Source organism: Dermacentor silvarum, chromosome 3 (assembly GCF_013339745.2).
Source record: "Dermacentor silvarum isolate Dsil-2018 chromosome 3, BIME_Dsil_1.4, whole genome shotgun sequence".
In the NCBI taxonomy this organism is placed as follows: Eukaryota; Metazoa; Arthropoda; class Arachnida; order Ixodida; family Ixodidae; genus Dermacentor; species Dermacentor silvarum.
In genome coordinates this window covers 98349586-98362703 of record NC_051156.1, presented here as the reverse complement: position 1 = coordinate 98362703, position 13118 = coordinate 98349586, and the positions used below count along the sequence as shown (strand labels likewise).

Genomic DNA, 13118 nt, shown 5'->3' with positions numbered 1-13118 from the left:
TTCTGCCGCCAGGTGGCTGCACCGTGCAATGTTTGAACCTCCGTTCGTCACGTAAAACGTGGTAAAGCGGCCAGTACACTTGTGCTTGCGTTTACTTGAATACCGGACACGCTAAACTGTATTGTGGCAAACCTTCGACGTGAAGCGACGGCCGCAAACGCGTAGATGCTGGCGCCGTTTGGATTGGTTTAGATACCGTAAGTCCGATGCGCTGCAGCCACTCCGCTCGTCTGCTGCCTTGCAGTGGGGCACGATGTCGCAGCTTGACATGTCGCCGATCGCTACGTTTGTAGCCCACAATGCAACAAGGGCGAACCGTGGTGTTCGCAAAAAGAAAGAACAAGACCAACACTGACCGCGCAGCTCTCGTCAACACGGAGCACGTTGTAACACAAGCAGACGACACTTGCTGTGGGCCAGAAGTGCTTTTTGTGTAGTGATACATGTCCTTGTGCATTCTCTTTCTGTTACTTTCTTTTTATAAAAACAAATAACTAACATTTAAACTATTACGAACAACATTTGTTTACCATAATGTTGGAAAAATTATCGATGATGCGCCCTGGGCAGCCAATCGGATAGCTGGCCCAGTGACGTATTCTGGGCAAATCGCGTCATCTGGGCACGAAAATCAGCCGCTTGGCGTGCTGCAATCGGTAGCGATGTACATTTTTAAAACCTTATAATAAATTACACGCTTTACGTAGAGCGCTTAGATGCGTCAATTAATGATCAGAAGGACCTACTCTAACGACTCAGTACGTTTGTACAAAATCGTCAAAATCGTTTCAGGGTCCCTTTAAGTTCTGTATGAAACCTGTGAGATTTTACCAATTTTAAAGGAAATGGTAATGTGTTCCAGAGAGATAAAGCTGAAAAGTGTAATGACTGCTTGCCATAGTTGGTGCGAATGCTGGGTAAAATAAAGTTCATATTCTCTGCAAATCTAGTATTATTTTTATTAATAAGAGACGTCGTTGGTATGATGGTTACTGGAATATAATTGTTTATTGCCTTAAAAATAAAAATGGCGAGGTTGTATTTAACGAGATCCGTCACACTCAAAATATTATGTGCATGTAATAACTAGAGACCAGATTTTAGGCAAATGCCTTTTTTGTTCCTTGCGGTCCTATCACCCCACTTTGATATATGAGCATGAATTAGAGGTTAAGAAGGGCTTTTATAATGTTTTTATACTGCCTATAAATGCCTATTTTGGCGTTTGTGCCTAAATGCTTATATATGCCTATAAATGCCTATTTTCAATATCGGCGCATATATGAACACTATTTAGCCTCAAGTTTCGCTTTCTAGTGCAGTTAGAGATCATTATAGCGATAAGATATATGATAAGATAATGATAAGATAAGATTAAAGCGATCAGATATATTTACAACAGATATGACCACCATTTTTCACCCTCTTCACATGCCCATGACCTATCGCTTGACACACTTGCACACAGACGCACGTGTGAGCGTCTTATCACTTTGCATAAAATCATACACGGGTCGTCGGTTATTGCGGCACCGGTTTCATTTGTGAAGTGTCCTGCGCGTGCAACTCGAAGCACTCACCCCCTTAAGGGGGGACGCGGCTTTCGCATCGCGAAAAATGGCTAAAAATCTATTTTTTGAAAATCACATTTTCAGTTTCTGTAACTCTTATTCTATCTGATTCCGAAATATCATCACTGAAAACCAAGTAGAAGTGCTCTAAAAAAATTGTTGTATCAGCCAAGGTGCCGAAAAATTGCGCGGAAATCGCGAAAAAACTGCGTTTTTCAAGCCACGATATCTTCGGAACGGCGCAGCCGAGCGCCGCCATCTTGGTCTCGTTGGAAAGCGCATTTCTCCGTCTTCAAGTCTGTCGCTTCAGCTATCTCCTCCATACAGAAACAAGCACACAAAAAGCAAATGATTGAAGGTCGTGCCGGAGCCACCGATTGGCCGCGCCCGCCACGTGACTCCAGCGCGGTTCGCCATTGGTCCGGTTCTCGCTCCGTGATGGCGTCGTCTGCTCCGCTTGTTGCGGTGTCCTCGCGAGCTCCGGACAGTTTCCGTAATTTCGACGAGTGTTAAAGCGGACGCTACGTGAACATAGCAGTAGTGTGACCGATCCCGCTTTTTGTGGACGTCTCAGACCCGCGGCTAAGCGGCGTCCGAGCATCGGTGACGCGGACTTCGCGACCGAGCTTCGGGCACGGAATGCTCGGACACGCGGCTAAGCCTCTCGCGCGTAGGCGTCTCCGACTCGGCGATGAAGCACATTGCGCGTGGACTTCTCGGATCCTTGCCTAAGCATTTCGTGCATTGGCGCCTTCGACTGCGCGACTAAGCAAATCGAGCGTCGACTCCTCGAGCCCGCGGCTACGCACTTCGCGCGTCGGCACCGCGAGCGCGAAGTGCGCTCGCGGTGCCGAGCGAGCGCACTCGAGCCCGTGGCTAGGCATTTCGCGTGTCGGCACATCGCTCATGGAGTGTCGACACCTCGAGGGTCTATTCCTCGGACCCGCGGCTAGGCATTTCGCGCGTCGGCACCTCGGACTGCGCGATTGAGCTTACCGAACTTTTGGACCCGCGACCAGGCATTTCGCGCATCGGCACCTCGGACTGCGCGACTAAGCTCGTCGAGCGTCTATTCCGCGGACCCGCGACCAGGCATTTCGCACATCGGCACCTCGGATCGACCCGCGACTTAGCACATCGCGCGCCGACTCTGTTATCGTAATGTCACGATATCTAGTAATAATACCTATCATACCACCCCTTCATAAAGAGAACCTCATCATGAGCTCAGTTCACTAGGCCACTTGGGCTGGCACAGACACCTGGCTGTAGAAGAAAGGCATGATACAAAAGTACAGGCTGGAAAGCACCTAACAGCTGCATTAATTGCTGCCTATCTATCAGTGGCTCTCCTAACCTCCATAGCCATTGTCAATGGAAGATGATTCAGAAGGCTGCTGAGAGCCTTCATTCAGTAACATGGTCGATTCTACCAAAAGAAAACAATGCCTCACTGACTGTACTAGAGACTGCTATCAATGAGGCAGTCTGCAGGTACAACGCTAGAACTACTGTATATTTATGCCCACATAGTTCTGCACCTCACTTGGTTTGAAACCCAGGCACCATGCTCTTTGTAGAGCAGCAGTAAATACAAACATGAAAAACGCAGAACAAAGGCACAGCAGACCAGAGGCCACATGTCCAAGAAGCCCCACATCACAAAACACATCAAAGATTACAAATTTGGTGCGTTTTAGAGAACTGAAGAGAAGGTGAAACTTTGAGAGCCGTTTTCTCAAAACTGTTTTTTTGCCTTTCTGCTCAGTTTCTGGAGCTGATTTCTTCGTTACCGTTTAGCCTATTTTGATTCTGTTTTTTTTGTCACGTTCCTTGGACTACAGTGCAGGTCGAGACAGTCTCGCATTTTTATCTTGACTTTTTATAAATTTATGGCGTGGCTATTCGTTCACCCCGAAAGTGTACTTGGTGCGAAGGTAACTTGAAAAATGACTATCTAAAAAATTTGTGTTGCGAAAAAAAAAAGTAAGACTGTCACGACCTTCAGCACGCATTGAGCTATGCAGTCAATACTCAACGAGCCTTCCATCATGTTTTTTAAGCTCCCCAGGCCCTCCAGAAAGTTCAAGAGAGAAAAATTCTGCTCAATAAAATGTTCTCAAGGTATCACTCTGAAACTTTTGTGGAAGTATCAGGGAGACATACTAAAGATTTGTGCCAATTTTCATCAAAATCCATGAAGAAATCAGGAAGTTGATTTTCAAAGCCACGTCCCCCCTTAACCTTGTTCCATTTCAATCACGCTTGAACACTTTTAAATTTTCATTTTTCCTGTCAACAGTCGAGCTCTGGAATGGCCTTGACGGCTCAATTCGACAGTTACCTCCCGCACAATTCGCGAAAGAAATCTACCACATCTCTCATTAGTTCTAAGATCTGCTGGTGTATTCTTTTTTTTTTTTTTTTTTTTTGTAGCTTTGAATACATGCCTTTCCTTACACGCAATATTGTTTGTACTGACCATGCACATATGTAACATGCTCTACTGATTGTATGCTATATAATGTTTGATTTTGCCTATTTAGGCTACTTATGTACCCACCCCTGCAATGTCTCGCACTGAGACGGCAGTATTTGTAAATAAATAAATAGATATTCATGTTACCGGGCAACATTGACTGTTCAGAACTATATGGGGTTCAACCTAGTCCTTTAGTTCAACCAACTCCCAGAAAACAACTGCTAGCAGCATTGAACTGGGACTCGCCGGCCAGCATACCCCGCCGCGCTGACATTACGCGAGCGGTTGGCGAATGCGAAACCGCGGAGAGCCGTCAGGGGAAAGGAGAGTGAAGAGCAAAAGAAGAAAGAAAAATGTGATGTGCTTGCGGCTTTTGTTTGTAATTTACTTTGTAAGGTGTTCACCGCCGTCGGGAGTTCCTTCTCAGCGTACGAGATCATTCTGAGTGACAAGAGGCCCAATTTTGAATCCAAAAATCTGGAGATGGTGGTAGTTTGCTATTGTTTCCACAATCTTCACAGTGATTCTTAGACTACGTTCCGCATTCTCCCCAAACAGATTTCTTCAAACATGGGCACTTCAAATGGGCGGAAGTGTATTTGGCAGTGTTAGGACGTCTGGCCTGTACAATTCGGATAATGTCATTCTATATGAGGAAATTGCGAAGAGTTGTACCTAACAGTCCTCATGTAAGAACATGCGAATTTCTTAATAAATCGTAGTCTCGCTTGCATTTGTTATTTGTCTGTTTTTGTTGTGTCTTAATTTAATTGCGTCTGGCAGACATAAAGTATGGGTTTTTTAATCAGTATTCCCAGCTTTCAAGTATTCTTTTTCATGCCTGTTTCACTATAAGCGACGCTCGAGTACAATGGCCATTGAACATGAATATGAGCAGTGTGCTTATTTAATGAAGCCAATTGATCGTCATTAATCCAGCAGTTTTATGGGACAGTTGCACCGCTATGTTCAACTGTTGGCGCCTTTGTGCCATCATAGACAATAACATTTCTTGTTTTCCTATCGTAGATCTAGGCCGCGCACGTCTTCGCTTGAAATTATTTGCATTTATGTAAAAATTTATTGTGCCTATATTTACGACGTTGGAGGCCTAAAACGTTGTTTTTGCTGCCTATTTTTGGCGCCTAAAATGCGCTTTTTTAATGCCTAAGGATCCGGCCTCTAGTAATAACTCACTAGCGTTAATGCTACGAGATGAAAATGTTATTAGATGAATAGCTCGATTTTGAAGGACTTGCAATGACGTTAGGTGACTGCTATAAGTGTTTCCCCATGATTCAATGTTATAGTTGATATGAGAATGAACAAATGCATAATACAGCGACATTAGAGTAGAAAATGAGAAATATGGCCGTGCTTTAATTAGAACGTGTATTCCATATGCCATTTTCTTTTTTACGTTAGCTATGTGAAGGTGAAATTTAAGGTGGCGATCAAATTCCACACCTAAATAGGAGCAATGATGAACTGCAGTGATTAGGTGATTGTTGATGGAAATGGATTGAAGGTGCTCAGGCGATCTCTGATGCGATGTAAAGACGACAAAATTGGTCTTATTATGGTTAATCTGCAGCTTATTATCTTCACACCACGCAGAGATTGACAGAAGATCTTCGTTTAGTTTACTTGTTAGTGTTTTTACACAAGTATTAGAATTAAATATAGTAGTGTCATCAGCGTACAGAATGCACTTGGATGAGGAGAGGCAACTAGGCAGATCATTAATATAAATTAGAAAAAGTAGGGGACCTAATATGGACCCCTGCATTACACCTATATTAGTAGTAGCTTCTTTAGAGTAGTACCCAAAAATGTTAATGACTTGTTTTCTATCTTGTAAGTAACTGCAGATTAGAAGTAGTGGCGGACTTGTTATTCCAATGGCTTCGAGCTTAGTGCAAAGAATTGTGTGATCAATAGTGTCGAAGGCCTTAGATAAGTCAACAAATACGGAGGCTGCAAATTTACCTTCATCAATTGCTTTTTTAAGGTAATCAGTAAGAGCTATAAGTGCTCGATTAGTTGAAAAACCAGAACGAAAGCCAAATTGATGGGGGGAAAGAATACTAAATTTATTTAAATACTTTGTTAGACGCTTTTCGATAATTTTTTCAATAACCTTATTAAAAAATGGAAGAACACAAATAGGTCTATAATTCTGCATGAGCGTACGATCACCTTTTTTGAAAACAGGAATGACTCGACCGTGTTTAAGTTCACGTGGGAAGACACCGGTTTTAAATATGAGGTTAATGATAACAGAGAGAATGTTAGCAATATGTTGTGCAATCATTTTAATATGATAAGCGTTAATATTATTGAGTCCAGCGCTAGTGGCTTTAAGGGTCCTAATTATTGAAATTACTTCATCAGGCGTAGTTGGAAAAAGGAAAAATGAATGAGGTAGGTGGGTAAATGACATGTTACAGCATGAAGCGAATCAGAAGTGGTATTGAAGAAAGCATCACAAAAGGCATTAGCAATATCAAGCGGATTACTGTATTCCCTGTTATTGTGAATGATCCTCTAAATTGCGTTCTGGGTGTTACGATTTAAAAAGGTGTTGACAATTTCCCACTTTTTCCTAGTGTTATTACCACATTCTGCGGCAAGCAAACTGTACTTGTACACGCTGTTTGTGAAAATGACTACGTCATCATTAGTAGTTGGGCAAAAATGTGTTGCAGGAAAGCTAGCTTGACAGTTATGAAAAGGCTCTGTAAAGGTTGCATTTATTTACACAAATCCCGAGTGAATCTTCATGTGCAGCCCATGAAATTTTTGCCCAAGTTTCTTCATTCGACCGCTCTGCTTGCCTTATTTAATTATGAATATCCTAAAAGATCTTTCTTTCCTAAAATATCTTTCCGCAAGAAAAGTATAAAGATACCTATCAAGAAAGGGGTCAGGCAAGGAGACACAATCTCTCCAATGCTATTCACTGCATGCTTAGAAGAAGTATTCAAGCTCTTAGACTGGGAAGGATTAGGAGTGAGGATCGACGGCGAATATCTCGGCAACCTTCGGTTTGCAGATGACATTGTCCTATTGAGCAACAATGGAGAGGAATTACAACAAATGATTGAGGACCTTCATCGAGAAAGTGCAAGAATTGGGTTGAAGATGAATATGCAGAAGACAACGATAATGTTCAATAGCCTGGCAAGGAAACAAGAATTCAGGATCGCCAGTCAGCCTCTAGAGTCTATAAAGGAATATGTTTATCTAGGTCAATTACTCACAGGGGACCCTGATCATGAGAAAGAAATTTACAGAAGAATAAAATTAGGTTAGAGTGCATACGGCAGGCATTGCCAAATGCTGACTGGGAGCTTACCACTGTCGTTGAACATATGGGGCAGAAACTTGGAGGTTAACAAAGAAGCTCGAGAACAAGTTAAGGACCACACAAAGAGCGATGGAACAAAAAGTCTTAGGAGTAGCATTAAGAGACAGGAAGAGAGTGGTGTGGATCAGAGAACAAACGGGGGTAGACGATATTCTAGTTGACATTAAGCGGAAGAAATGGAGCTGGGCAGGCCATGTAATGCGTAGGACGGATAACCAGTGGACCATTAGGGTTACAGAATGGATACCAAGAGAAGGGAAGCGCAGTCGAGGACGGCAGAAAGTCAGGTGGGACGATGAGGTTAGGAAATTCGCAGGCGCAAGTTGGAATACGCTAGCGCAAGACAGGGGTAATTGGAGATCGCAGGGAGAGGCCTTCGTCCTGCAGTGGACATAAATATAGGCTGATGGTGATGATGATGATCCTAAAAGGGCCCCTAAACCACCCAGAGGTCACCCGCCGTGGTTGCTCAGTGGCTATGGTGTTGGGCTGCTGAGCACAAGGTTGCGGGATCGAATCCCGGCCACGGCGGCCGCATTTCGATGGGGGCGAAATGCGAAAACACCCGTGTACTTAGATTTAGGTGCACGTTAAAGAACCCCAGGTGGTCCAAATTTCCGGAGTCCCTCACTACGGCGTGCCTCATAATCAGAACTGGTTTTGGCACGTAAAACCCCATAATTTAATTTTTAAACCACCCAGAGGTCGAAATTTAGTTGTGGTGTTGCAGTTGTGCACGAGTCTACAATGAACACGTAGTCGCGAGAATTTTTCGAAATGGTGCCGTAATAGCGGAGTTACACGCGTTTGATGATTGAAACACGGTCCTCGCTCGTTTCGCTCTTTCCTTCGCTGCTCTCCTCGTTGGCTGGTCTCTCCTCCTCGCCGGGTGCTCCTCCAAATGTCACGTGACATGCATCATCGCCAACGCACTTCTCAAAACACTGTCCACTTCCGATTAAGGCACGTCCAGGCTAGCGGCAAATACACCGACGGCGAATCGGCCCCCAGTGCTGTAGAACGTCTGCCACCTCGAAAGGTGTCCAAAGTAGATGGCAGTTCGGCAGGCCCACCGCCCGCAGCACGATCAACGGGACAATCGACAACTGCAAACCGTGCGCGCCCCCGCCACCGGCGTCGAAAACATCGGCTGCAGCATCTGTTCCAAGCGAAATAATTTCCTGCGTTGCATAAATTGTACTTTTTATGAAAAACGATATCCGCTGTCAAACGTTTAACATGAATGAGAGCTCCGATAAATTGTCGAGCTCAGCTGCAGCCGACGCCGCCGCTAATATCAGCATATTTTTTTCTTTGTGTACAATTATTCGAGAACATTGGTAAGAAAATACAGTGGCTTGTGAGCATCGGCGATTCGTCCACTTTAGCTTTGAAGTGAACCGGAAAAGGCCTAACGGCGATGTCGGCGCCGTCGAGCGATCGGCGGTGGTGGCAGTGAGGCTGCCGCACAAATGGGTCCCGGTCTCATTCTCTCTACGGCAAGGAAATCTTGGCGTTCGCGAGGAAAACCGCCGTCGAACGGTGGCCCGCGAATGGCAAACGGCATGCGGCGAATTACCATGCCGGTAATGTGGACGGGCCTTGTAAGGCATGACTCAGCACTTCTTGGCTACCCGCTGTTGCTGCCGTGCCGGCCCGTGCTCATGCGAAGCGTGCCGCTATGGACCCTGTGTTGCGCGCACGTCTAGAAAGGCCAACACTGTCGCACTCTGTTCGCACAGCTAATCACACCGTCAAGCACGACTGTGTTGGAACACGAGCGATTTGGCACTTGCGTTGCGGGCTGTAATTACTGACTCGCAAGGGCGCACAAGCGAGCAGCACGATGAGGAAGAGCAGGGAGCGCACGTGTACATGCTAGCAGATAAACCGTAATTCGTAGGTTCTTGTTCGACTAATGGGCATCGTCCCTGACGCTGACATCACCAGATTGGCCCTGCTAACATCGTGACGACCGCTGGGGATAGCGGAAAGGCCGGGAGAGGAGGACGGCATTGTTGTTTTTAGTTTGTGGCACGCCCGCGGCGCGTAGCGCTGTAGCATTTGGCATCGTTGATCGTGACGGCATTCTGAACTCGATGCGCGTGTTTACTTGAAATGCTCAAAAAATATCTGAGGTGGTTTATGGGCCTCTAAACAGGTGTTTGGAGTTAGGTTGTTGTCTTCTGTTTGCATTAGTGATTTGGCCTTCCAGGATATTGTATTGCCGTTCCTACAGCCTACAATCTTGTAATGTCATATGCATGGGGATTGCAGTTTTTATTTTTAATATTTAATTTATGTGCCTGTTGTCAGTAGTTGTTTCTTCATCCATTCTATTTAATGTCTGAAGTGGCCCTTAGGATGGTAAGATTTTTATAAAGAAAGTAAATAAAAGTCAAATGGGTACATACATTGATATGTCTGCCTTCCTCTAAACTTCGGAGGCAGTGGATGACCGAGTGATGCATAGAGGTGGTCTTACGTGAGCCAGTAGTACAGCCAGTCTGTGCGTGTGCACATTTTTCTTCTCTCTCTCTGTCCCAGCACAGGGTTAAAAAAAGCCTTCTCACGGGCATGTGTTCACAGTTCTGAAAAATTATCATGGCATATAGGGAGGATTATCCAAATGCAAGCATTCCACCCGCAACACTTATCAGTTTTATGCAGTGCATGTTGGGAATGAGGGTTTGTAGTGGTCCTTGAAAACTATGAAAATCCTCGAATGTAAAACTGTGATTTCCAAGGCCTTTTTGAAAGCCCTTGTGTTTCATGGAATGCTTAAACTTAAAAATCCTTGAATTTTACCTCTGGCTAAGCTTAGCAGATGTTATCTGTGTATTTGGCCTGGAAGTTTATGCAAGCCAAGAGTTTAGCCAATATGATTCAATGAGCACTTTTGTGGTAAGTTGATAGTAGTTAAAGTGAAGGACGCTTAATCAGCACTTTTTTCATTTCGTGTACAGTAGAAATGTTTTCTTGCTGTTTAAGACACTGTTTTCAAGCTTTCAGGCACCATGGTGCTTTAATCCTTGAAAGTAATCCTGAAAATCCTTGAAATACGTCAGGGCCTTGAAAGTTCTAGAAAAGCCTTATGCTTTTTTCACAAAGGCTGCCACCAACCCTGAAATTAGGTTCCTGCCTTTGTAATTTCCCTTGCAATGTATCAAGTGTTCTTTAGCGTTTGTGTTCCTGCCTCTCACAGAGCTCAGCGCGGAGGCCCCAGCCAGTGCCGAAATCAAAGTTGCAGATAACCTGGTCCCTCTAGTCAAAAGTGAGTGCCGTCTTTGGTTCTTGACTTCTTTTAATTGTCCTTGTCACGTCATATAGTGCTTGGAAAGTGTGTGTAACAACTTGCTGTAAGTATTTACTGGCTAGTTGGTAGTCTTTTGCTTTAGCTTTGCTCACTTATGTGTGTTAGTTTGGCGCTTCATCTTTTGTTATGTTAGCAGGATCCTTTGAGCCCCGAGCTTGGGGCTTCAAAGATCCTGCATTTCAGTCCTGGCTGGGCTCATGCTGTAGGATGTTTGTTCCCCTTTCTTTCTTATTTGGTGAATGGTGATAAAAACTTGAGAAATCTTATCGGGACTGGTGAGGCGCTGCAAGATTGGCAGAATAATTATAAATCTATGCAGCTGGTGATATTTGCCACAAGCTTGGATGAAACCTGTTTGACACTACCAAGAGTATTTCGTGCCTGATATTTGTGTTTGAGTTTATTTTCACAAAAACAAAAATTACAAAATGCTTGTGTACAAATGAGGGTTCTGAGTAGCGATACTGAAAACGAGACCCTCTGTACAACAAAACTGTGCAATTGCTATAGGTCGACAAGGCAGCAGCACATCAGCAGAATGAACTATTTAAAGCTAGAACACAAGAAAATCGAATGCTAAGAAAGTAATCAAACAACGCTTTAGTGTGACACAATATAATTATAAAGAACAATGATAGTGGCAAAAAGTATACAATTTTTTTTTAAGTAGAGAAACAAAGTAACAAGAACAAAGAAAACAACAAACAAAAAGCTAGTGGAGTAATATATAAATTGTGAGAAAGAAACAAAAAAACAATGTGGCGATGAAAGTGCTAGGCAAGAACAGTACCTAATCAAAATCAGAAACATTTAATGGAGCAAATTATTTGTAACTGGTAGGAAATCTAATGAAGGATTTAAAATGCGTAAATGTAGGCAAGGTTTTTAATGGAACCGGCAAATTATTCGAAAGTGTAATGGTAGCGAAGGTTGTTTTTCTTACCATAGTTAATGCAAACTAATAGTAATAATAAGTTCTAGTTATAAGCAAAGCTACTGGGGTTAGTATTCTGAAGCGAGTTACATTGCATGTAGGAGAACAATCGGAAGGAAAATTTAGTCAAAATTGACTTTTTTGCTAAATCTTAATGGAATAGTTTTCTGACAGATAAAGGAAGGAAAGAGTGGAGAAGGAAAGGCAGGGAGGTTAACCAGTTCAGCACAACCGGTTTGCTACTGACAGATAAAAATTTTGTATTGATCAAGGAGGCCGAGAGCATTAGAATGGCTGCATGGATTCATACTAGCACGATGCTAAGGATCCAGATGCTTCTCGATGTGTTTCTTGTATGACCTTACTTTGTCTAATCCAAATTCACAAAAAAACATGTGTAGAACTGCAGGTTATGGTGCATATTGCTTGAATTTTGGATATGCGGACAGAAGATAGATCACATAGCTACTAAATGCAATGCCAAATATTTTAATGGGATGAAGCTCGGATTAGTTACAAGCATCACAGTGGGTGTGTGGCTGACTGTACCGTGTACACCACCTGCCGATGACCACCGGTATCGTTGACTCGGGGTACAAATGTATACTGCTCGAACCATGCGCCCATTTTTGGCCCTTTTTGGAAGAACGGCTCTAATGTGCAAAAATACCACAAAACACATGACATTGTCACGGTGTCGTGGACTCTGCGGTTTAAGCTGGATATTGCAGAAGAGAAGCTTAGACTTAGTTTATAATCTGTTATAGCGGATATAACGTGTGAGGCTCGCAAGCGTGTGAAGTCGTAATCTATGGGAATCGGGTTCTCAGAAAGTGCTGCCGTAGCGAACTTGTTTAAGGACACTCGCCAGCACATCTTTACTTGCTGCATAATTGTTTCATTTTATTTGTACATGTGCATGAAGTGTCTGTCTATCTCTTTCTACTGCCCTGTGTATTGTGCCTGAATTACCACTCTGATGCCTGACCGTGCAAGCCATAGCAATTTGACAATAGGGGACTCAGCTTGTGTATGGAACAAACTGTAATGCATCAAATCTTGGAGACTGGCAGGTAGATTTGTGAGAAAAAGCAATGTAAAGCCAAAGGAGAGCATTTTTTATCACATTAGAAAAAGTTAATCACGTTGACACACACACTAGTAGAAGGAAATGGAAACAATGCAAATGCATTTGGGTTGTCCAAGTACCTCTGCTTGTGTCGGTGTCTGCATGCCTGCCTTTTTTAACACGAATTCTTATAAAACTAGCTCAACTTTCAGTCATTCTAAGCTTTCTTATACAGTTAAACCTGGATATAAAGAAATTGACAAATTTCCGAAAAACTTCGTTATAAAGAGGATTTCGTTATATGCAGGTTCGGCACGAAAATTCGAAAAAGAAACGCTTACCGTATTTACTCGATTCTTACCGCTTACCGATGGCG

The 13118-nt window shown here is 43.5% G+C and overlaps 1 protein-coding gene across 1 annotated transcript in view; it reads left to right on the top strand.

Annotated features, from left to right (window-relative positions):
- LOC119444588 (N-alpha-acetyltransferase 25, NatB auxiliary subunit) overlaps positions 1–13118 on the top strand; it is a 77176-nt gene that overhangs the window by 52293 nt on the left and 11765 nt on the right. The window contains exon 15 of the mRNA XM_049664663.1: positions 10629–10697. Within this exon, the coding sequence (XP_049520620.1) occupies positions 10629–10697 (69 nt within the window). The remainder of the gene's footprint in view (positions 1–10628; positions 10698–13118) is intronic.